General features: G+C 49.4%; 2 protein-coding genes across 8 annotated transcripts in view; one reads left to right on the top strand and one right to left on the bottom strand.

Moving 5' to 3' along the window:
* Positions 1-15,945, top strand: part of Eri3 (ERI1 exoribonuclease family member 3) — a 127,635-nt gene extending 111,690 nt beyond the window's left edge. For 3 of the 7 annotated variants that reach the window (XM_010610121.3, XM_010610119.3, XM_010610120.3), the window contains one exon: positions 15,417-15,945. In XM_010610121.3, coding sequence (XP_010608423.1) covers positions 15,417-15,499 — 83 coding nt within the window. In that variant the 3' untranslated portion in view covers positions 15,500-15,945. The remainder of the gene's footprint in view (positions 1-15,416) is intronic. The other 4 variants (XM_033767824.1, XM_010610118.3, XM_010610117.3 and 1 more) reach the window with 2 other exon arrangements.
* On the bottom strand, positions 15,941-24,593 carry Dmap1 (DNA methyltransferase 1 associated protein 1). The gene is made up of 10 exons (XM_010610122.3): positions 24,181-24,593; positions 23,578-23,669; positions 23,119-23,314; positions 18,320-18,478; positions 18,052-18,219; positions 17,645-17,830; positions 17,419-17,490; positions 17,043-17,115; positions 16,628-16,923; positions 15,941-16,405 (listed from the first exon to the last, which is right to left on the bottom strand). Exons 1-10 carry the CDS (start codon positions 24,283-24,285, stop codon positions 16,346-16,348), a joined length of 1,407 nt encoding a protein of 468 aa, XP_010608424.1. The 5' UTR covers positions 24,286-24,593; the 3' UTR covers positions 15,941-16,345.
* Positions 24,594-25,144: the final 551 nt, after the last annotated feature.

The raw sequence follows: 25,144 nt of genomic DNA, 5'->3' as shown, positions 1-25,144 counted from the left end.
AAGCCAGATTAGGGGGGCAGTGGGGAGAGAGGAGGGTGGGAGCAGAGATAAATGTTAGCTCATTTCTTCCGTAATTAGTTACTCCCTCATCCCCGCGTTGTAATTGTGAACAAGCTGTAATGTTTAATTAGTCTGTAAATGAAACCCCAATTTCATAATGGCCTGGCTGACAGGGCTAAGTGAGCAGTGGGGGAGGTGGAGAGGAGGTGATGGGGAAGGCCTGCAGGGGGAGGCAGGCAGAGGGATCGCCTCCTATTCAGCCTGGCTTGGTCCCTGTGGAGGGAGGCTTGTGACCAGTCCATTCTTGCACAACCCCCTTCAACATCTTCTCCCAGGCTTTTCTTAGTGAAGTTCCAGTGCACCCTTCTCTTTGCCTCCCCTCAGTTCTCACTTCTTGGGGTGGGTTATGCAGTCCCTGCCCAGGTGCTTCTGGTTGGAGAAGCTGACTCTGACCCCAGCAAGGATGATGCTTGTCCTATGTCTTGCCTCCTCTCCTCAAGCCATCCTTCTAAGAGACCATTGCTTGAGCTTTGGGACCCCAAGATCTGGTCCTACACACCTAAAGAAGCTAGGGATTGGCTTGGGTGCTCCCCCTCCAGTCCACTGCCACATATGGAATCCAATATCCATGCAGCGTAGACACCCCAGGCCAGAAGACATCGTTCTGAGGTGTGATCACTGTAGCCTGCAATGAACCGGAGCTGCCACAGGGGGGAGCCCCTGGCCCCACTGCTGCCTCATTGGTCTCCTCCTGTCTCCCCGTCAACATCCTCACGGTCTGCATCAGCCCCTACCCTGCCTGCCGCAGCCATAAATCTCAATTTATGAGGGTGGCTCTGGTGGGGGAGGGAGGCAGCACTGCTAATGATGGCTCCTCAGCCGGATTTTTCATGTTGCACAGTCATAAATTTTTAAGAACAGCATGGGCAGCACGTTAGCAAGTTATCGAGGCTGCCTCCGTGTGCTGGCTGCCTAGCTCCAAGAGAGAAGAGTAGAGACCCAGAAGGGCAAAGGCAGCAGTGGGGCTGGGGTGGGACAGCTGGCAGGACCTGAAGGTGCCAGGTGAAGGCTGGGCCGGCCAACTGGTTCAGGCTGGGGTGAACCTTTGCATAAAGTTGGGTAATGCTGCCAGAGCAGTGGGAGCTAAGGTTGGGCACCCAGATGGGATTGGGTGTCTGGGCATACAGAATATGGTGTATGGGGAGCTGCTGATGGATGCCGCTGCTCCAGCACTTGACACCATGATGTACGGGGAGCCTGGAGACATATGGATTTTAAGAGTGGCCACTTTGAATAGAATTACAAAGCCCAAGAATGTGCACAGTGAGGCCTCTGTCCTGGCAGTGCTGCACTTGCTTCATAAACCAGGAGCCTTTAAGTACTGTTCCCAGTGTAGGGTCCCGGGAGTAACTGAGGGAACATGTCTAGGGATATGCTGGAGCCAAGTTCAGTGGTCTTGGGTAAGTCATTCCCTCTAGGCCTCTTTTTTGGGTCTTTAAAGTAGGGTTGGCAGTGGCTCTTAATTATCAGGCTTTCCAAAAGCGAGAACTTGAAATCCTGAGTACCTGTGAACTACACCTCTTAAAAGGGTTTCTGAGGAAAGTGTCTGGGGGAAAGATCTCTGTGGGAAATGGTAGTGCCTTCACTTTGTTCAGTCATTCATTTAAAGAAAATGTTTTCTGGGCCTCAGAGGCTAGGGAAGATTCTTCCTAGGAAGTGAGGGGAGCATTTTGGCTGAGGCAAGTCAGTGTTTCCAGCTCTGTCCTTCCATGGTGAAGGCTGAAGCCATCAGGGTGCTGAGAAGCCCACACAGGCGACTCCACAAGCCCGGGAGCATGTCTTCACCTGAGCTCCCTGCTGTGGACAGTTGACGGTTAGCAACCTTGACCCTCCTAAGGGTGCTTAAGAATGAGCAAGTAAGAACCTAGTATCCTTTGGAAATGGTGGGCTTAACACCAGGGACTGTCTCCCTGAAGACTGTTAGCACAAGGTGAGGAAATAAGTTGTTCAAGTCAGCAGAGGTGGTATGAGTGTTTATATCTGTGTTCAGGATGACCCTGTGATGACCCATTAGGACAAAGCCAGAAGGGCCCTGAGGTGAGCTTTGGAGAAGTCTGCCTGCCTGAGCTCCGACCTCTCCTGTTCCTTTTCAAGCTGTTGCCCATCTCTTTCTTCATCCCCTGGAACCTGCACTGCCTTCTCCCACCTCAGGGACTTTCCCTGTGTTTTTTTTTTCCCCACTTGCGGCTCTGTGTTCCCACCTTTTGGCCTGTTCAATGCCTGCTCAGCACCTGCTCGTCCCAGAACTCAGCTTGGCACTTGCTTCCTCAGGGAAGCCTTGATTCCTAGACTTAGCTAAAGTCTCCTTTACCCCCTTGTGCCTTCTCACAGCACCCTGCACTGCCCCTTTACAGCACTGGGTCACAGTTGTAATTAAGAAATTACTTGCTTGATAGTTGTTTAATATCTCTCTTCTGCTAGAGTGTAAGTTCCCTGAGGGCAAGAACTTATGCTTGTTTTGTTCAGTTTGTATTTCCAAAGCATAGCACAGTGCCTGACAAGTGTAGGTAGATAATAAATACAATATGCTGGTCTGAATTGAGTTAAATTGAGTTGAGATGGCCCTGGTCCACCCCTGGGTGCCAGGGCAAAGGGAGGTGGCTAGGGAAGTGCCTGGAGCTGAGGTGCTTCCCATTAGTCCTCATGATTAATTCACAACCACACTGTGATGGAGTGGGCTTGTCCCCAGTCAGCGCCTCCGCTGGGGCCCACCTGTTAGCGACAAACAAACAAAGGGGATAAATAATGCATTGGGAGCTGAGCCAGGCAAGGCAGCAGTATTGAAATTAATAGGGATTAGCTGAGCAGCTTGAGGATGAAATATTTACCAGGTGGGACTGGGCTTAGGGAGAGCAGCCCCCCTTCCTAGATTCCCTAGGCATAGTTCAGTCCTCCTCCAGGGCATCAGTGGCTGGAACTGGGGAGCCTCAACATCACCCCTACCACCTTTGCCTCTGGCAGAACAGGCAGGCTAGACAAGTGAGAGCTCAGGTCCCAGGCTATCTCCTGGAATGAGAAGTCTTGAGCAGACCAAGATGCTATGGGGGAAGGGAGGTGGGGAAGAGCCAGAGCCTCTGGCCCTTTGGAAGCTGGAGACAAGAGATGGTGATTGATTTTTCAGAGCTGGGCACGTAGAGGCCTTGGGTGGCAAATGTCAGGCCTGGAATAGGTTTGCCTGTGACCTTGCCTGTCTAGCCTCCCCTTTCTCTCCAGGCCTTGCTTCCTTCACTCCATGTGCATCGCCTGGGTGTCTGTGTGTACATAACCCCTCAGTGTGGCTGTGGTCAAACGGGGTACCAGGGAGGTGTTCACAGTAGGGGTGCACTGGGTGCTGGGGAATGTGGAAAAGAGGGCTGCACGTAAGGTGAAGGGGCAAGGAAAGACACCCAGAGGGAACAGAAGCCAGCCTGGGTCCCAAAGGTGGAGTTAGTGCCAAGTGAGGAGCATTGAGTTTTCCAGGCTGGAGGGGGGTACATATGAGAGAGTCTGGAGGCAGAAGAGCCTGGACTCAGCTCAGGACTCAGTGCAGGAGAGTGGGAAAGATGAGGCCAGAGTAGTAAGCAGGGCTGGATCCTCCAGTCTTTGTAAAGGAGTGGGTGCTGGCCTGGGAGCAATGAGGAGCCATTGGAGATGGTGGCAGTTTTCATAAACTTTTTACTTTGACTAGATTTATATTTGTAGGGCAGTTTCTGTATATCAGATCCCCCTGCCCGCCCATTTCCCTAATGTTAACATCTTGCATGGTCACAGTACAATTGTTAGCACCCGGAAGCTGTCATCAGTACTGTAAACCACACTAAGGCCTTGTTTTAATTTCAGCATGGTTTCCATTGATGTCCCTTTTCTGCTGTAGCATTTCTGAAGGGTTTTAAGACAGGGACTGAAAAGACCAGATACATGGTTTGAAAGCATCGTGGAGAGAGTGCCAAGTACCTTGATGAGAGGTGGTAGCCCAGGCTGTGCTGGTGGTGGCAACAATCCAGATTTAGAGATTATGGGGAATATATGGTAACTAAAGCCTAGGGTAGGAATAAGGTTGCCCAGGGGGAAGGTAGAGAGAGAGTGAGGCCAGTGACTGCTCCAAGGTGGTCAGAAGAGAATGTTTACTGGAGCCAGGGGATAGGATGGAAAGAGGGTAACATTGCTGAAGCTGAGATGAGAGCTATGAGGGGTGAGCAGTCTGCATGGCAGTCACACTCCCACAGGCTTTAAAACCCCTACAGGAGGGTCCTTTGGCAAGACAGATTTCAAGGTAGCTTGAGTTTGGCTGTGAATGAGTGCTAGCCAAAGGAAGGAATGAAACTTAGGGTCTACACAGAGTGCAGGTGCAGGAAGCAGTGCAGAAGGGCACTCTGAGGCTGTGTCAGAGAGAAGGGTGCTCATAGCATCAGGACCTGAGAAGCCTGGCTGCTGGAATAGGCTTCAGACGCCAGTGAAGTGGAAGGAGGTCTTTCAAAGTGACGGCAGCGTTGGCTGCCTATTGTGACAGGGTGCCAGGAGAGGGCAGTGCAGATGCAAGACAGTGGCCTCTGTGGAAGGAGGACTGGGATGCTGACACGGTGAGTGTTGGAGCTTTGTGGACAGGAGAAACTTGGCACATGCGCTGAGGAGCAGCAGTGGCGTCTGGGCAGTTCTGATGCCTGGCAAAGGCTGTCCTTGCTGGTCTTGTAAGTGATACTGATCTGTGCAATGTGCTTTTCTCTGGTCACACACAGCCAAGAGAAGGCAGGGTTTTTCCAGGCAAAGGTGACCAAAGGAAAAGGGGAGAAGGGAATTGATATTGGCAAGATGTATGGCGATAGACCATGAAATCCAGGCTCCAAAGGGAGGTGTGGCCTTTAGGTTGCTGTGATGGGGACTACTTGGTACATACTCAGGGTTCATTTTCCCTTCTCATTGAATAGAGCCCTTCTGTGATTAGGGGCATCAGTGTGGACCCAGTTAAAAGACTGCTATTTTAGTTTCTCCTTCAGCTAGATACCACCAGGTCTCTAGGCTCTGTCAGTGCGATAAGAGGCAGTGTGGTGTGTGCAAGGAACCTCCAGGCATGATGCCTAAAGGGAAACAACTCAGCTAGGAAGTGCAGTATGATTGCCTTTCCTGTCTTCTTTCCTTTTTCCTAGAATGTGGATATGATAGTTGGCACCCCAGCTGCCATTTTGAACCATGAAATAATCTGAGCTACAAGCTAAGAAGTAGAGATGGAATAGAAACATGGAAGAAACCTGAGTGTGATGACTGTGGAGTCAGGGCTTTTAGTAAACTAGTAGTGGCAACCACAGACACCTTTCTCAGTAAACTTTTATTTTCGTCCTTCAATTGTTTTCTAATGGGTTTCAGTGTAAACCTGACTGTTCTTGGCCTTTTTAGTATCATGGGCTGTATCCTGGGATACAGTGAGAGACAATTTGATCAGGTGTTTCAATAGAGAGTAGTAAGGGTTTCTAACTTCCCAGACTGAAGTAGCAGGTCCTCTTTATCCTTCGCCCTGCCTCCTCCATTGAGTCAGTTCTACATTGTATATTCCATTTCTGTGCCAGTCCTCTTCATGCCTCATGTTCTGTATTAGAGTCTTTTCAGCTAAAAGAAAAAGTCCATAAGTTATCTAGTTTAAATATATGTGTGTGTGTGTTGTCTTTTCAGCTAAAAGAAAAAGTCCATAAGTTATCTAGTTTAAATATATGTGTGTGTGTGTGTGTTGATCTCACTATGTAGTTGAGACTGACCTGGAAATCACTATGTATCTCAGGCTGTTCTTGAACTCTCAGCAATCCTCCTGCCTCAGCCTCCCTAGTGATGATGGGATTACAGGCATGCACCACCACGCCCAGCAGTTTAAAATATCTTTAATAAAAAGGGGATTTATTAAGGGAATTTACCTCCAAAAGAAATTTGGAGGTAAGGTGATTCTAGGGCTGGTTGATCCCATGTCTGGGCCATGTCCTCAGGGACCCTATTTTTCCCCCCTTTTCCATTCTTTCATCTTCAGCATGGTCATCACAAGCTAACTCTCCTCCAGGCCGGAAATGGCTTCTAAAGTCCCATATAAGTAGCACACATGTGGAAAAACTTCCAGTAGAATGTGGATGCTTCTCTTTGTAAGAGTGAAGAACATTTCCATGACAGCCTTTCAGTGAACTTACTGCCATATGGCAAAGATCACAGGCTCGCCAGAAATGGCTTTGAGTGGGGAGTAGTAACTTGGGCATGGGAAGAAGTAGGGGTCTGCCCAGTGTGGCATGAGGGTCTGCAGTCAAAAGTGGACAAGGAAAAGTGAAGACCAGAGAGATGATGATGTGGAGAGAGGGTTAGAGGTAGTGGTTTCAAAATTCCACTGAGTGAAAAAGTACAAAGTTGTCAGTCAGCTAGCCGTGATGGCACATACCTATAAATCCATGCACTCTGGCAGGCTAAGGCAGGAGGGTTACAAGTTTGAGCCCAGCCTAGCCAATTTAGCAAGACCCTGTCTCAAAATAAGAAAGGGCTGGGGTTGTAGCTCTCTGTGAAGTCTGTGGGCTCAAGCTCCAGCATGGCAAAAATTAGATAGATAGATAGATAGATAGATAGATAGATAGACAGACAGACAGACACAGACAGACAGACAGACAGACAGACACATACACACATACATAGAGTCTAGAGATATTTGAATGCAGTGTATTACGGGAAAGGCCAGGAATGTTTAAAATGTTGAGGCTGTTACTGTGGAAATGGGTAGAAGAAAAGTTAACAGAGGAGTCTTAATGTGAGGACAAAAAATAAAGCCGCGGGAATGTGGAGGCTGGGGAAGATGGTGGCCCAGCCTGAATTGGCAGTACAGACCCACAGGAAAGCCTCCAGCAAGCCAGGTCACAAGACCTTTAGGTGCCTAAGGCAGTGCTCCAGTTTTGGAATCTGTCCTGGGTATTTGGGTCATTTTGTAGGGAATGAGGCCCTGACACCTTTTTCTTAGAACAACTAAAGGGCCTAGAAGACTGCCCTGTGGAGAACCTTAGGGCCAGGGTCATTTGGAGACTTAAACAGGCAGATGTGGTTACCAGATATGGCAGATCTGCCCAGCTGTTTTCAGTAGCTGCCTCCTTCCCCTAGTCCTCCCAGCAAGGTGTTTTTCACTTGGCCATAGGGTATCTGATTCCTCTGCTTGAGCTGTGGCTTCCTATGGAGGCAGGTGAGGCCTCCTGACCCTCCACCTGGATGGGGCCTGGGCTGGGGGAGGCAGGCATCCATTGTAATGGCCAGAGCAGCCGCCCTGTTACTACGGCGTATTTCACTTTTAATTCTGACATATAATGTAATGATCTTTTTTAAGGCCCAATGATATTATCTGCCTGACTAGATTATTGAGTCTTCATCATCTCCAGATAAATTTATGGCCAGGACGAGGCTCAGGATTTATCATCAGTCAATAGAGCTCGATACTCTAACAAGGCGTGTAATAAGATATACATATTTAATGATCCAAGGGGAGGAGCGCTAATGGGAGCCCAGAGTGAGTGGTCCAGGGGGCCAAGGCTCTGCCCTAGGGCTGCCATGGCTGTAGGAACATGGATGGGTCCTTGACCTGTGGTCCCCAGTGCTGGTCTTTCTCAGGACTGTCTCAGGCTTGTCCTTCCCAGGACCCCAAGGCGAGGCAGGCTGGGAAAGAGAGGCAGCACTCGGTCTGGAGCCTGAGCTGGGGCCTAGGCCTCTCCAGCACAAAGGGTGCATGCACCCTCGGAGACTCCTCTCACTTGTAGGCCTTGGAAGGGCTGGGTGTCCTCAGACCTTGTCAACCAGGTCCCTGAGCATTGGGGTGGGCCCACAAGGGAGGGAGTGCCGGGGCTGTGTGCCCAGCCTGCGCTGATGGTGACGGATGGTTTTTCATTATAGCCTCTCAGGTCCTGCCCGCGCCCTGTGTGGAAATTCTATTTATTCCCTAATTTGTAAAAATTCCCTCTTTATCTGATCCCAATCAGGGCGGGGTAATTGGCTCTCTGGGGCAGCGGCTGGGGTCCTTGATGAAGAGCTATGTGGATGTACCCAGCCCGGCCCCCACCCAGCCTGCCACCAGGGCCCACAATTAATAATGATTTGCAAATGGCAGACAAGCAATAACACAGAAAGATGTGGCGTCCGCACTGCCTCTTCATTTCCTCCCCTTGCAGATATAAATGGTCACAGAACAAAAACCCACCACTATAAATTCTGGAATTAGTTATTCACTGGCATAAATGGGGCCTGGAGCCACCAGCTTCTCTCCCTGCCATCTTGCTTGCCTGCTTTCCTTGATCCAGGTTCTAGCCCTAGGTGCGTTCCTGAGTCTGGCTCCTGCCCCTTCTGCTTCTTCAACTCCTGACTCACTCCTCGGCTTCATTCTGCCACTCTTATCAACTCCTTCTTGTATCATAGGACTTTGCAGTGGTCACCTGATCTGGGTCTGTAGCTGCCTCTGAAGTGGCCTGAACCAGTAAGGGGATTGACCCTCTGCTTCCTCTTATTGACCTGCCTGGCTGCCTGATTTGGCTTCTGTCCCATTTGTATTGGTGTTTGAATGGAATTGATGTATCCTGCCAGGCCTGGGAGTCTGGATAAGGGATGGTCTTCGGTGTATTTGGCATTTAGGACCAGTCCAGTCATTTGCCTGGCAAAGTCTGTTGGACTTCTAATAGCCAAATGTGGTGTAACTGACTTCAGGAGTTGGATGCTTACTGGTCAGGCAGCTTTGGGATGCTGGCACAGGCAGCTCCGGGCACCATGCCCTCTCGGCCAGGCGTGCACCCCCCCCAGTGGCTGTGAGCTGGTGGGTAATGGGCGTGTAATGGCCTCATTTCCATGCCCGGCCTCCAGGAGCAGCAGTAAGTGTTTGATCGCCTTAATTTCCAAACACATCATTATCCAAGCTTTACCAGCGCTTAATAAACACTTTATGAGGATTTTTTTAAAAACATCTTCAGTCCGCATACTTCTCTGAAGTGATAAACTCTAATTAAGTCTAATATTTAAAAATATGGTAATGGTGAGTTGTTTGAATAAGTGGACTGCATTTCTGTAATTTCATTATTACGTAAAACACGCTAATTATTTGGAGCACGCTTATTACGGAGAGAGAAATCGCCTGCTAATCAAGATGAAATTGCCTTTTCCCCTTATTGTGGAACCACCATCATCCTTCACCATCAGCCCTGTGGCACCTCCAGGCACCTCAGTGGGGTGGAGGGGGCTGAGGGGAGGGGCTGAAAGGGTCACTTTGGAGTCGAGGCTGTAAGGATCCTGTCTAGGGGAGGGGTCGGAAGCTGTAGGAGCCTTGCTGAAGAAAGAGTATATGCGTGGGAAACGCGTCTGGTGGGCCAAGGTGGCTGTGAATGGGGGACCAAGGGGACTCTGCCAAGTCTGGGACAAAGGGCAGGGTGATGAAGAACATAAGGATATTATTGTTGGAATAACAATATTATTATTGTATGCTATTGGAATAACAGCATTAATGATAACCCAGATCCTATTTTTAAGCACTTTACAAATAAAAATTCATTTCATCTTTTTAACAATCCTTTGAGGGAAGTACTTGCTATAATTGTTATTATTCCCATTTTAGAAAAGAAATCAAAACACAGAAAAGTTAAAGTTCAGGAACTGGCTCAAGTTCACACAGTAATTATGTGGTAGAATTTGCATTCACACTTAGAATCTGAGGGTAGACAGGATGCTCTGCTCTTTCAGTCCTAAATTCCCTGCCTTGGCCCCAGATCATCTTTTCAAGTTCCCGCTTGATGCTGCACCCTGAACTACAGCCAACTGTAACTCAGGATGCTGCCCCCACTACAGAGTTGCCAGGTGTAACAAATAAAAATACAGGACACCAATTAAATTTGAATTTCAGATAAACAAGTTTTTAGTGTAAGTATGGGCTTCCCCATGGCAGTTTGCTCTCAGGGCATCACTGCCATCAGGATTTCCAAATTAGCAGATGTGTTTTCAAAATGAGGCTGTAGAACACTGATGTACTCAAGAATTTTAGCTCTTTCATCCTTACCATGTTCCTGCTCCTTGCACTCATGTCTCCTCCCTCCTCATCCCTGTACCCCATCTTTGCTGCAAAGTCTCTGTTCCAAGGGCTCTGGCCCTATCCCTAACCTAGTCCTGGAGATCATAACATGTGTTACCAGGCAGAGATTGTCAGGCCGGTGCTATTCCTGCAGACCTTGGCATGTCCTAGGCCATGAGGCCTCTTGCCCATAAGGTTAGTAACTTGCTGCCTTGCTGGTCCTCCTGTTTCTCCTGTTTCATTTACCCCTTTGGTCATTTCATGTTCATTCTCTTTCCTGGTCCCACTAGATGGATGTGTGAGAATCATATGATAGAGGAGTCATTTCAGAAGGGTGTGGGAAGTGTGGACAGTTCAGTCAGTGAAGATAGGACAATTGGCTGTCCTTTGGGGGAACCCTAAAACATATGTTTCTTAGGACACACAAACATTCTAGACAGATTAAGAAGTTACATATAAAATTTAGCTAAAAGTATTAGGAGAAAACATAGGCAAGCAAGATACTAAGCCTCAAAGTCATAAGGAAATGCCTGATAAATTTAGTTGTCCTATAGGAATCTTAATTCATCCAAAGCTAAGTTCATCACTGTCCTAAGATTGTCCCTTCTCTGGGATTCCTCATCTTGACCATTCCTTTCCAGTTTCTCCCAGTCCCCTCATTAAGGCTTGCTCATCCATTTCCTATAAATTTTCTTGCCTTCATCCACTTCTCCACCCTACCACCATCTCATCAGCTGCTGGCCTAGTTCTAGGCCAACCTAAGTTGGTCCAATTTGCTAAGAGATCTCTCTGCCTTTAGTGTTAACCCCTCCAATCCTATCTTCCCCATCGAGGATGATAATTCGGAACCACAGATCTGGCTGAGGCACTACCATTCTTAAATATGTTGGTGTCTCCACATTATCAGAATAAAACCTTGAGCTCTTCACCTTAGCATTTAGGTTCCTCAGGGTTTCTTCTCACTGCTGACATCACCAGTGTCCTGTCTTGTCAATTCCTTGCTGCTTGTTTTGTATCATCCCTCACCTACTTGCTAAACTTAATTTTGGGCCTGCCCTCTGCATTTTATCTCCAGGAATGTGCCTGTACTAGTCATTATTATGAGAACTTTAACCTTAGCTTATCAGGCTAGCTCCCCCCATCCCAAGACCTCTGCTTAGTTTTGTTCATCCAGGAGTCCATTCCTAAGCCTCAGACAGAACTAGCTAGCTTTTTTATACCTCCTTTTCTGATAGCACTGCACAGGGAAGTTTCTGAGCTCCTTGGGGATAGGGAGCTACAGGGCTTTATATATCCTTACACCTTACATGGCCCACTGCCAGCACATGGAAAGATTTAGTTCATGGTTGCTGAATGGAGTGTGTGAATGAACTCCTAAGTATATCTTGGACCCTGTCCCTCCTTGGGGGTCTTCCTGGCCCAGGCCCTGTTTCCTGTCCTCTGCCCTTCAGTTCCCAGATAAGAGCAGCTAATTGGAGCATGCCAGCCTTTGTATGAACTCTCACTAGGTACCCTGAGGGATCTGAGCCACCCTTCCACTGCTCCCTTGCTAAGCAGAAACTTGACTACCCTTGGGTCCAACCAGGAAACATCCTCCCTTGTTGCATGCTAGCCTCACTTATCTCCTCTCTGAAGGCTCTATGCTGCTGTATCTCTCCCTTTATGGACTTGGCAATATAAAAATATTTCCAAGATTAAGAATATCACGGCTCAAAAAGGGGGGAGTGTCATTTTGTCTCACGTTGATGACCTTGCAGGGACACACAAATGTGTTAACCTTCCAGAATTGAAGGTGAGGAAGACCTACTCTTGGAGGCCTCCACTGTGGGCACAGGGCTATGCCTCTACAGCTCCTATGGCACAGCAGCCTCAGTAGCTCAGAGAGGTGCCAGAAGGCAAGGCTACTAAACCCAGGAGGCCGAGGGCTTCAAGCAGAGGACTCTAAGAAGCTGCTTTGTCACTAGACTCATCTTGCTGCTGTCTCTCTCTCAACTTTTGGCTTGTTAAAAGCACCAGATCTGTCTGGTGCTGCTTCTGCCAAGTGTCCTTATCTTTTAATTGTGCCATTGATTTTTATTTTTTAGCTGGTCAGTAGTTTGCATTGATTCTTATCAAAACTCCAAGGGGGGAAAAAAAAAGAACCCTGGGCTAACAGCCCCATAACTGTCATTCCACTGAGTTGAGAAGTAATCTGGAGCAAGTTTCTTCCTTCCTCTGGTCTCTATTGTGGTGGACCAGTTGCAACAAATTAGAATCAAGAATCCCCAGTAAACAGGATCAGTCAGAATCTGTGGAGTGAATGGCAAATGATTTCATCAAGTGTGCTGGCTCATCTGTCATCTGTGTCATAGATTGTACAGTATATACTTTCTCACCATCAGGTCATCCAGAACTAGTAGCTTGTGCAAAGCTATAGGATGCAGCATCCTGTTCAGGGCTCTCAGTGACACTGTGGCCACTGTCACCCCTAGTGGAGAAACCTGAAGCTTAGAGAAAGAAGCACTTGTTGAATGTCAGGCAACCAATGGGTGAAGACTGGAACAGGTTTGTCTGACTCCAAAGTCCACTCTGTCCTTTGCAGAAAGTAGTAAGACTTTATTCCTTGAGACTGGAGTATAGGAATCGGGTAAGGAGTGGCAGAGTTGAGACCAGGGACAACGGGTCAATTTTAACTGAAGCTTTAAGTCACAAGAATGTAGACTTTAAACAGAGGACAGGGAGAGTCACTGAGGACATTTAAGAGGGAAGGGCCTTGTCAGATTTGTATAAGTATCATTCTGTCTGCAGGAGGCTAGCTTACAGGAAGCAGACAGTAGACAGGCATTTGCAAGCCAAGTAAAAGGCAGTGGGGTCTGGACTTGAGTGGCTGTTGCTGGAATGAAAGTAGATGATTAGAAAATAAGGAGATAAGTCTGCATAAATTCGTACAAGATTAGGAAAGTGAAAAGAGGGCAAGGTCAAGCCTGACTCAGGTTTTTCCTTTGCCATTCACTGGTGTAGAGAACAAGAATAAGAGGGAGCTTGGGGAGAAAAATTGTTCATTACTAGAAACATTTTGTCTTTATCTAGAAGTGTTTGGGAGGCATTTGAATTTGTAATGTGGTGCTCAGGAGAGGGGTCCAGGCTAGAAAGGGGGACCTTCAAAGGCAGCAGAAGCTTAGGATTTGGCACAACACCTCTCCCCCCATACTGGGGATTGAACTCAGGACCTTGCTCTTGCAAGGCAGGTGTGGTGTAGAAGCGTAGGATTTGGGTGAGGTCACCCAACCTGTAGCGTTGGGAGAGGTTGGGACAGAGCCTGGGACTCCTTCCTGGCACAGATAGATTAGTGCTTGCCTTCTAGATGGGCCAATGGCCTGGGGGTCTGAACTGGGACATTCACTTGGGTCCAGAGAGGCAGATTGAGCGATTTGTCCAGCAGTGAGGGAGGAGCCACATGAAGTCAATAGAAAACTAATTTTCTTTTCTGCTAGAAGAAATGAGGTGTGTGGCCGCTGGATAATTGCAGATAACGAGGGGACTTATTCTTAATATGCACAGTGGCCATGGTCCCCAGAGTGCTGAAGATAGGCAGGATTGGAGGTGCCCTGACAGGGCTAGGCTTAGGGAGAAATCACCCTCTCACAGTCCCTCCCCCTTCCAGTCCTGGCCATCAACTGCTGAGCTCCTCCTGTCGCAGCCCCCTCCCTCCTCCACTTTCTACCCCCACAGCACAGGCATACACACTAAGGGAGACAAATGACGGGGCCTCAGCTGAACGGGGCGCGTGTCCGGCCCATAAACCACAAGGATGGGTCACGTCTGGAGTTGCCATGGCCGCCAGTACCCACCCATCTGTCTTTCCACCATTCTGCCTCAGATCAACCCTCATGGCTTCCTGAGTCCCTGGGAGAACAAGGTGTCGTTTCCATACCTATAGCCACCACAGGTACATACATGTTGAGCTCTGTGGCAGGACCTTGTCTGCATTGCCTGCTCTAGGTAGGATCTGCTGAGCTGTCTGGCTAGTGACACAGACCCTTGGCTGATCAAAATCTCCTCCCCCACCCATAGTCCCTTCCTAGCTTGGGGGTGTATGTTCCCCTTTTCTAAGGTATAAAGTGCTGGCAGGGGTGGGTCTGGGGGGATTGAGTGGAAGGGATCAGTCCTTGACAGATGCAGAGGCCTCCTGACCCCACCTTGACCTTACCACCCCCCCCACTTGATTATGACATCGATGTACAATATCTCTGCAATCACAGCATCGATCCCATGAGGACGGGTGGCAGCTGAGGTCTTGCTCATGGCCCAAGAGCACTGAGGGAGGTAGGAGAGGAGTGGGAGGACAGACAGGTGAGGATGGCAAGTTGATGGCCTCTCCCGGGAACTCAACTGAAAAACCCAGCTACTTTGATGGTTTCTGTACTAGGCTGACTCTAGTGACAAGCTTGGGGCAGCTGGCCCTCATGCCAATGGTGGTGGAGTCAGTCCTGGCCCATGTCCACAAAACTGAAGCCCCAGAGTACCTGCAGCCTCCAGGGTATTAGGATAATTTAGAGCATAAAGTTTTTCTCAGGGACTTACTCTAGAGAAAATGCTTGAGGGGTCTGTCACAGAGACACATTTCACCTGAGGTGTGGGTAAGAGACAGGGCCCAGAAAGTGACCAGCACCCAGTTCTGAGCCTACTGGGACAGGCAGGGAGATGTGTCACGTAGAGGGCTGATGGCCAGGGCTGGGAGAGCAGCTACACATCTTGTCCAGGGCCACACAGGAACAGTACCCAGGACAGGTGTGTCTCTTAGAGCCCTGGCCCAGCAGGGCTGCACCTTGTCACCAGTGATTATGGCCTGGGCCACATCTCCCACACACGCGCAAGTGCCAGCAAAGTCACCCTGGCCGTGGGCGTGATGAATGGCCGCACAGTAATGAAATGGAGACATCAAGGCGGGTGGCGGGAAGACGGAGTGTGGCGGACGGGCCGTCCCCACGCAGCAGCAACAAGAAGGATCGCCCAGCGGCCGGGGGCCGTCAAGGGAGAAATTACACATTTACTCTGCCTTTTTCTTACTGCGACGGCGCCCATATATCACTACTGGGGCTGGGACAGGACACGCTGGCCAATTTCCAACATGAATTATGGGACTGAAAAGCATTGAGACCAGACTTCCTGCTGGCCTAGCATCACCCAGCCCAACCTGAAGCTGGAGATGCAGCCACAAAGGCCAGGGTCCTCTCTCTAGTGCCTGTGGCTCCTAAATGTGACCACCTTCCCACTCCCACCCTGGTAAGAGCACCTATGGGCATGGAGGGGAAAGGTCTGGGGCCCATCTAATGTCTTTTCTTTCTCCCTTTAGATGACTGCAAGAACATTGCCAACATCATGAAGACACTTGCATATCGAGGCTTCATCTTCAAGCAGACATCAAAACCATTCTGATTGGCCGAGGATGGGATGGGGCAGGACAGGGTAGCTGCTTGGCCCAGCCCAGAATCCTCCTCTCCCTCACCAGAGGGGAAAAGGGAGAGTGGCACAGCCCTGCGCCCAGAGTGTCCCCCAGCTGCCCTGTGGACTGTGTCCTGGGCAATGGCATGGCCATCTGGCCTCTCTGGAGCAGACACTTTGTGCCCCCCACCCCTCAATCTCAGCCCAGTATTAGCCCCTCCTATTGTGGGTCTGGGCTAGGGGGACCCAGGCACTCACTGCCTCCTCCCTGGTACACAGGCTTCTGCAGGGGCCACCAAGCCCCCCTGTGCCCCTTCCCATCCATAGTGCATGGTGTGTGGTGCCCCCAGGGCTCCAAGACAGATCAGGCCCCATCTTGTATCTACCCCCAGCCCTGCTGTGAACGTGCCACTGAATAAAGTCGGGGAAATGAGGCCCTGGGTATGTGTGCAAAGGCTGTTATGTGCTAATGCTGTCAGGCTGTAAAGATGGAGCATACTCAGGCTGCCTCTTGTGCACAAGGCTACCAATATATGAATGGCAGTGCTTGACATCCTCACTGAAGATACACAGGTCTGGGGATGTGTGGACGTCTCAGGAGGCACTATGTGCAAGGCCATCAGGAGTATAAAACTTGGCACTGCTGGCAGGATTAGGGAGATGATGCCAAGAGCCTGAATGTAGGCCAGCCCCAACCACAACCACAGATAGCAGCTGATGCCAGGCCTAGCCACCCTCCCTAAAGAGGAAATCAGGGTGTGGGAAAGGAAGTGGGAGTAGCCTAGTCCAGGTCAGCAGCTCTATTTACACCATAGCACCACCCACACCCCAGGTGGCCTCTCATGGCTTCTTGGCTTTCTTCACAGAAGATGAACTGGAGGCCGATTCCCGTCGTTTCCTCTGAGGAGACAGACACAGAAGGTGCTGAGGTCAGTGGCCCAAAGGCCTAACTCAGGCCTAGTGTGCACATTTCACTAAGAAAGATGATACCCACTGGTCAACCCAGTCCTGCCCTCAGCCCCAGACCCTCACAGAGGCAGGAACCAAAGGGAGCAGAGCTTGTGTCCACATGTGTCTGTTCACAGGGCTGGGGCACACTCTCAAGCCTGTCTGCGTTCTTACCGAATTGGGTGTGAGGGGCGCACCCACGACGTCAATGATGGTGTCCTTGGTTGAGTCAGGGCCAAGCCCAGGTTCAGATACTGCTGGCTCAGTAGAGGCTGGTACTGGGCCTGTTGCTGGTGTGGCAGGACCCCCAAGGACACCTGCCCGGGCCAGTGCTTCATGCCGGTGCCGCAGCATCTGCAGCTCATACTCACAGTTGGCACAGGCCTGCTTGAGCTCATACAGCAACACTAGGTCACTGCGCAGCTCGTTGAACATGTGCACCAGCTCCTCGGTGGGGGTGGGGCTCAGCTCTGCAGGCAGGGCACAGTGGGACTATGGTTGCGGGCCTGCAACGTGTAGTGCCCATCCCCGCCCAGCTTTCATCCACAGCCCAGGTGGGTAGTCCTCTGAGGCTCGACCTCACACTCACCCACACCAAGCTCTAGCAGCATCTGTTCCAGGGCCTTGATCTTCTTCTGACCCACAGAGCTGGGCAGCTTCATCTGCAATGACACAGACAGTTAACACTGTTTCCCCAAAGAGAGGTTTAGGACGAAGGGGGCTAAAGGCAGTAGGGGATTGGGGACTGGGGGCTTGGGATGGAGGTAGCTGTGGGCCAGAAAAGGAAAGAGCCAGGAAGTGAAAAATAGTAAAGCTGTGACCGCAGCCTGACCGTATCTCTGTGTGATCCTGGCAAGGCCACCTCGATCTACAACTACCTCCTATTGTTCCAGCTCCAATAGCTGCAGTACTCAGGCTACCTGGAGCCCAAGACTCAAACAGATGAAAGAAGGTGACTCACATACCCGCTGGCTCCGCAGCGTGACACCTGCAGACTTGAAGTCTGGAAACTTGATGCCTGCAGTCTCAGGAACAGCCTGGGGAGGAGTTAGGGAAACTAAGATATCACAGGGTGTGGGCCCAGGGTCAGTCCCAGCACCTCACTTGCTCTGGATGTACTCAGAGCTCCTACTCAGTTTAGAGCCCTGCGTCCCCCGCTTCTCCCCAGCTGGGCTGGCTCAATCTCCGTACCGGCTTCTCAGCCTCCTTTTTCTGGGGTAGCTTCTTCTTGGGGGCCTTGCGTTCTGTGCGCCGCTGTTCTGCAGTGGTGTCCGCTGCAGTAATCAGCTTCTGCAGGTCCTGGCTGCGTTTCTCCCGCTCCTTCTTTCGGGCCTCGATCTTGCGCAGCTCCTGTAACAGGTACTCCTCCTCTGCCACCTGGGAGAGTGACAGACACTGAGTAGTGTGTGAAGGCAATGTGTGGGGCAGGGTACACAGGGTGCTAGGCTGTCTGTAAGAGCACGTGAAATAGAAGGGGTCAGAGAAAGGTAAAGGAGAGCAGGGAGAGGCAGGAACACTCTGGGGTGAGGGAGTTGAGGGCATGGAGGACAGAGGCAATGAGCAAGGGTTTTGAAGTTGGGTGAAAGCTTAGGGCTGACCTGCTCTGGGGTCCGGTTGTAGAGACGCTCGAGCTGTTCCTTACGCCGCCGCTCATGCCCAGCATCGAATACTGGTATCTTGAGGTCTGTACCTGGCACAGCCCGCACATTGGCAAGCTTGGCGCAGATGTGATAATACCGCTCCTTCAGGTCCTCTACAGAACGCTTCTGAGGATTGAATGGGCGGGAGATGAACACTCAGGGGGCACCGAATGGATGCAGTGAAGGCCCAGAGGCAGGGCACACATGCAAATGCACACCAGCTTACCTTGAACTGCTGGTGGTCGTACCGGTCATGGATAACTACAAAACGCAGGTCAAAACGGCGGCTGAGGTCAAAGAGGTGGTCAGTTTCTGCCTTAGTCCAAGCATCATCATGGAGGTACAGCTGATACTCCTGCTCTGAATACACAGGCACCTGCACAGTCTACTGGCACAGAAAGACAAGTAGGGGCACACCCACATCATTTCATGTCCACAGGGCTCCAGCCCTATGACCACGGCCCCTCCCAGGGGCTGTGTCAAGCGCTGGGCTACACCAAAGTAAATCCTTAGCCTGTGTTCCTGCATAAGGCAGTCTGGAGTAAGGAAAGAACTTCGTCCATGCTGCTAGACAAGAGGGTCCTAGAAGGCTCTAGAACTACAGACTGCCTGACTGACTCCCAGAGCAACTTCACCTTATCTTCAAGCTGTAGAGGCTGGTAACAGGCCATAGCTCTTGCCCCCATGTTAAAGGTGAGGGGCTCATTTGTAAGCACTCTGTGGAGTCTAAAGGTCAACTCAAGTCAGGCAGATGGCTAAATACACCAGTCAGAGAAAGAAGGCACAGGAGCAGCCCCTACACCAAGTAACTCTAAACTGAAGCACTACTGCCACCCAGTGGTAACAGTGGAACTTGCTGCTCTCTCAGAACTCCTAGGTCACCTATTTCTACAAAAACCTGGCTTGAATACTAGTTCCAACACATGCAGCCCTGCCAAAATCTGTTCCTCCCCAAACCCAAACCCATCCTTAAGCCTCCCCAGAGACAAAGAATACCGCTACAAGCTGTTTCTATCACGCAAGGCCCAAGAAAGGAGTCAATGCTAGACTGGACCACTGATGCTTTACGACTGGCTCTTTCCAGCTGCCCCTTGGACGCCTCCTGGTGGAGGTCCTACACATACCTCAATGTGCTCAGTAATGAACTCCACTGCTTTCCTCAAGCTTAGGTCTCTGGTCTAGACCTCAGTCCATGCCATGTTACTGTCACCTAATCCAGTTGCCGAAGCCAGAAACCTGGGAGACATCTTTAATTCCTGCCTTTCTTTGGTTTTACTTCCAAAATCCTCCTCTCTGCACTGCCACATCCTAGGCCAGACCAGCACACCACTTGCCTAGATAAGACAGCCTCCCCACTGGTCTCACTCCTTCCACACAGTCCTCCTCTAATCAATTCTCCATTTGCAGCCAAGCTTTGACCCCTCTGAACAGTGCTACTTAAAGAGCAGTATGCAGACCAATGTTGTTTACAGGCTAACATCAACCCATGGTGAGAACCAAAATTATGAGGAGGCAATAAAAACTTTGTACAGTAACTGTGTGTGCTGAATGTAATTTGAAGAGGCACAGACTTTACTATCTTTTCTTATAACTTTATTACCTTAGTCAGTCACTGGTTGGGAATATAAAAATATCCTGCACCACAGAAAATCTGGGACACATTATTCTGGAATATCTTATTATGTCATCCATAACCCCCTAAAGCCTCCTACCTCCAAGATAAAGTGTCTTTTTGACATTCACGAACTCCTCAAAAACAAGGGTTATCCAGTTCATTTCCTTTAAGGCTTAGCACATTACCGGTATCAGTGAATATTCACTGAACTGACCAATGAGCATGAGTGAATGACCTGGCCTCCTCCTACAGCCACTGACCTTCATGGACTCTTAAGTGCCAGCCAAATGACTGTTTTGAGAACACACCAGACTCTCCTCACCTGTTTTTGCCTGAAGTGCCTCCTCATTTCCATGTACCTCTATCTTGGTAACATTCTGATCCTTTTGATCTCCTTCAAGTACAAATCCTCTGGAGATTCTTAGTTGCCCAGATTTGGTTACATATCTCTCCTATAAACTTAATTCCATTCAACTGTAAAAAGCACCATCCCTCAGAACTATATGGCCAATCCTGCTGTCAAGGGACTCACAGTCATGTAAAGAAGTCATTCTTTCATTTATTCAACAAGTATTTATCATTGACTGCTATGCTGGGGACATAGTACTAAGACAAAGAGGAGTCTTTGCTTCTCAGTTCACAGTCCAGCTTAAAAAAAACAAACTCACTTTAGTACAGTGTGGCAAGTTTGATGACAAAGGTACACCTACGCTTTACCAAATGGCACCAGGTCCAATCCAGAGACACAAGGTGAAAGAGTCAAAGAAGAAATGAGGCCTAGTTCAGTCTTAAGTAGTAATGAGGGAAGAAGGGGAAAGGAATCCTAGGAAAAAGGGCAATATAAACACAGCCAGGAAAGAAAACAACTTGGTGTGTGGTGGCTTGGCAATTAGAGACTGGTGGGAAACAAAGAATGAAATGGAGGGAAGCATGAGAAAGTCTGTCAGGTCAGCAGCAGCAAGGCCTGTACACCCTGCTGAGGAGTCTGGAATTCAGCCTGAGGGTTAGTTTTGGGAAGAGTAAAAGGTCACATTTCTCATATCAAAGACCAACCACCACTGCAGCAGTGAGGATGGATGCTAATCAGCTGGCTGACTCTTAGTGACACAGGTGAGACACGAAAAAGCCTGAATTGAAGCAGCACCAATGGCAGAGGACAGGGAGCAGAGTGAGAGGCTTTAGGCAAGAGAAGCTGTGACTGAGTTGATAGTGGGAGCTGGCACCATAGACAACTACTGTGATTCTGGCCTAAGCAAGAGAGTGGCTGAGGAGCTACTGGTGGAGAGGGGGATCCGGGAAGGAGCAAATCTCCTTTATTTCACTCCAACTTTATTATTCACTCTAGTCACCAGATCTTTCTAAGACTCAGAGCTAATCCTGACACTACTCCAGTTAAAATCTGTCACTGGCTACTGGAAGCAGTTTGAAGCCCACATATTTATTTCAGAATGCCAGCAATTACCAGGAAAAAAACCCTGAAATGATTGGTTACCCTAGACAATCAGGGCATAGTCTGAATTCTTGAGCCTTGCTGCCAAGGCCCTGCCTGAGTAGAGGATCCTGCTGACTGCTCAAGCCTCATCTCTCACCATGCCCTTCTGTGGGCTTTAGGCTTCAAGCATGGCAATGTTCCCAGCATCCCATACCATATAAAATTTCTATTTATTCCTTTAGTGTGCTGTTCTGACTGAAAAAGTCACTGTACCACCTTTCCTAGCATTGCCTGGTGACATCCTTTAGGACAACTCGGGCTCTAACTACTTTAAGAAGCTTCCATGACCTTCAGACTCTATTGCATATATCTCACCAGACTAATTGCTTCTGCCTCCACCACCCTCTCTATGTGGAGTTTCTGAGGGCAGATATTGCTGTTTGGTTCATTTATGTGTCCTTAATACCTGGTCCTCAACCTGGAGGGGAATGACATTTACTAAATACAAAATAAATATTCTTTTGTCTGCACCTCAACTTGTCTCATCCAACCTCCCTCCCACTGCCTCAGGTGCCTTACCTCTCGACTGTCCCCTTTCTATCTTGTATTTACAGCCTCTCTCTCCACTGGACCTGAGGGGTCCAAGGAGAATGGTAAGGAGGAGGAAAAGCTGGTCTGAAATATGGAGAGTAAAAGATTCACACCTGGCTATGCTCAGTCTGTAAAATCTCCGTGCAGTCCAGGGGAAGGTGTACAAGTGTGCCTGAATACACTGGCTTTGAAGGAGAGAAGCTAGAAATTGCATGCAGTCCAAAGTCTGAGCTCTAATGCCTTTACGTTCCGAGTCTAAGCTGTTCCGAGCTGTGGCAACTGTGAGGGCACCTAGTACAGAGGCTTAAAACATTGGCTAGGAAATCCCAGCCCAGTCTAGCTCTGCCTCTCACTGGCTGGATGAATCGAGGAAGGCCCTGCTCTGGCTAGACTTGTAATTTGGACCTGAGATAATTCAGCTTGGATCAGGGTGCTCACCTGGAAGAGGAGTAAAGGCAAAGATGTGATTTACTACAGAAAAAGAATCAGCAGGACTTGATGTTTTAATATATCGCTGAAGTCTATTATGATATACATATCACTTGATGATTAGATGTGTTTGAGGTCTAGCTCAAATGCCACTTTCTCAGAGAGGCCTTCCTTGCCTATCCTATCCAAAGTAGGCTTCTCCTACACCTACAATTTCCCTATCTTTTTTCATATCAATTCATGTCCTGGTTTAATTTTATTGATGGCTCTTAACTGACATATCCAATTTATTTTATTACACTTTTTATATCTGTCCTTTTCTTATCTTTGTCCTGTTGTTGAGATCTAAGAGAAAAGGCTGAGTCAAGGATGATTCCCCAGTTTCCACTATGGGCAACCTGAGAGGATAATGGTGGCATTTACTGAGCTGGAGAATAGGTCTGGGGGCAGGAGATAAAAGGAAGATTGTAAGTTGATGTGAGGTACCTATGGGGCACTCAGACAGTGATGTTAGTAAGTGACTGGATATATGGGCATAGTTTCTCTTACTATCTGGAGGTATTAAATTCAGGTCACTGGCTTATAGAGGGTAACTGAAATCACATGGTAAATGAGACACACAAGGGAAAAATGTAAACTAAGAGTAAAGCACCTATGATACAGATCTGTGGAACAGCAATTTTTTTGGGGGGGTACCGGGGCTCAAACTCAGGACCTTGCACTTCCAAGGCAGGCACAGTGCCACTGAGCTAAATCCCTGTTGTCACAGCGATATTTGAAAAGCCAAGAGAACCCACCAAAAACCAGAGTAGGTACAGAGAAGGGCAGGATCCCATAGGCAGAGACCTCAGAGTTCTACTCTGTCTTTATATGACCCAAGGACCAAGTGGGTAACCTTGGCTGGGCTTTAGCAGGCCCCTGGAGCCAACACTGGCCTGTATGAATGGTGGTAGCTCACCTTATTGAACCTGGCGAAGGGGTAGTCCTTGCCCTCCTCTGCTGCCCGACGCCAGTGAAAGAACATGGCTCCATCTTTGCGGGCTGGGTTGGTGAATGGCATCCATTTCCAAGGTCGCACCTTCTTGGAGCCTAACTTGGCCTTCACTGTGCGGTAGCCCTGACCAGTGTCACTGGGTAGCAGTGGAGGTGCATCTCTGCCAGTGGGGTTTAGGGAGGTAGAAGGTTAGAATCACAAAGTGTGTAGAGAGCCTCTGGGCCCAAGGAACTGATCTTTCCTTAAGAAGTAAGTCATGTCCTAGAGTAAGACATCTGAGCTCCTCTTGCATTCTGCTAGGCAAGCAAGAGCCCTGGCCGGGAAGGGGAGGTGGGGGAAGAACTGGAAGGAAAACCAGGAGTTACAGACATGGCAAGTGGGCCAGGGGCTGGAGCACAGGGAACTGGGGGTTCCAATACTTGCTTCTTGTCAGAGTAGAGCAGTGCATAGACCTCCCGGTGCATGCCCTCAGGCCTCTTGAAAGTCAGTGTCTCAGATGACTTCTTGGACTTTTTCTAATGAAATCACAGGAAAAGAACCACAGCCTAGACCCACTTTCCTGAAAATTCTTTAGCCCAGCACAATCCCTGCACAAATCATCACCTACAGGTACAATGACACACATAGTGACACATTATAAGGGCACACTATAAAGAACAGAATCCTACTCTCAGGAGAATCCTGAGAGTTCTCCCCACTCCTAACCAATCTGGGTAGAGAAGGAAATCCTTTCAGACTCTTAGAATGTCTTGGACTCCCCCACCCGGGTAACTTAGGAATGCCACACTGTCCTCCCCTCATGGCTTGGAGGTTTTCCACTCTTGGTATCCACCATCTCCCAGGTGTTCCATCTTCTCCATCATCTCATTAGGGATAATACATAGTATCTGTCCCGTTATGTCACACCTTTTTATGGTGCACCTCACTGAAGGTGTGGCACCCTACCACTTCCCCCATCTCTTTCGATGTCACCCCCTCCTCACCCCTTCACTCCCCCTACCCAATACTCTCAGGTGCCCCTACTACCTTGTCCGGGTTGATAATGTCCTTTTTGCTGATAGTCCCGGAGGCTGCATCCCCCTCTGGACCCCCGAGTTCTAGAATGTCCCGTACATCCGCGCCCGTAGCCATAGCGCCAGGGTATTGGGGGAGCACCCGAAGTCAAGGGTCGGCGCCTGAGGACGGACCAGGCTCAGGTCAGGGGGCGGGGACACTCCAAACTCAAGTGGGGTTGGGGTGAAGAGGCGGGCCAAGAGGAAGGTGGTCCAGATCTGGTGGGGGTTGTAAAGGTGTCCTGCCGCTTGGGTGTCCCTAACGGCCCCTTAACACTCCCTCCTCTACCACTCCGCCTCCGCACGAGCGTCTCTACGACGCGGTCTCTTCTGCCGCTCTCTAAACACAGCGAAACCAAGGGCAGAAACTTCCGATTGTGCGCCGTAAAAACGAGGCCCACAGAAACACTTCCGATCTGTGTCTAGAGAAAACAGAGCCGGCTGGAAATGAAGTGAGTAAGTTAAAGAGTGGCCACGCTGGGCAGATCGCAGTTCGTTTCTCGCGCGAGCCCGCTCCCTAGTGGTAAAGTCGTATGCATGCTTAATTGAAATACTGATAATCCATATACAGTTTAATTTTTAAAATTAGATAAATTAATGATACTAGTTAATATCAATTCATTAAGTGTTACTGTGTTCATTAAATGCTACTATGTATCAGGCACTGCGACGCTTGACAGTGAAGAGAAATAAAACAGGCCGATCTTGGGGGAGGGCAATCAGGATGGGGTCCAGACCCTCACTTGTGCCTCTTCTAACGGAGGTGTCAGTGGGTTGGGCCTCTGGCGCCTTCCTGGAGCCCAGCTTCCTGGAATTTCTCCAATACAGCTAGCTTCTGCACTAGTTTAATTAACAAAATGTCCCAAACCACAGTCCCAGGCGAGGAAAAGCTAGAAGTATCCCTCAAGGGAAGAAATTTGCTGGTCTCCCTAGAAAGA

Source organism: Fukomys damarensis, unplaced genomic scaffold, assembly GCF_012274545.1.
Source record: "Fukomys damarensis isolate Sample0158 unplaced genomic scaffold, DMR_v1.0_HiC HiC_scaffold_23, whole genome shotgun sequence".
NCBI lineage: Eukaryota > Metazoa > Chordata > Mammalia > Rodentia > Bathyergidae > Fukomys > Fukomys damarensis.
This window is presented reverse-complemented; position numbering and strand designations above follow the sequence as displayed.

Excerpts from the sequence above, each read along its gene's own strand:
- Dmap1 (XM_010610122.3), bottom strand. The coding sequence starts at position 24,285 with ATGGCTACGGGCGCGGATGTACGGGACATTCTAGAACTCGGGGGTCCA. Across the intron at positions 17,491-17,644 it reads AAAAGGAGGCTGAGAAGCCG|GCTGTTCCTGAGACTGCAGG; the intron begins GTACGGAGATTG and ends ACTCCTCCCCAG. Across the intron at positions 16,406-16,627 it reads CGCCCCTCACACCCAATTCG|AGGAAACGACGGGAATCGGC; the intron begins GTAAGAACGCAG and ends CTGTCTCCTCAG.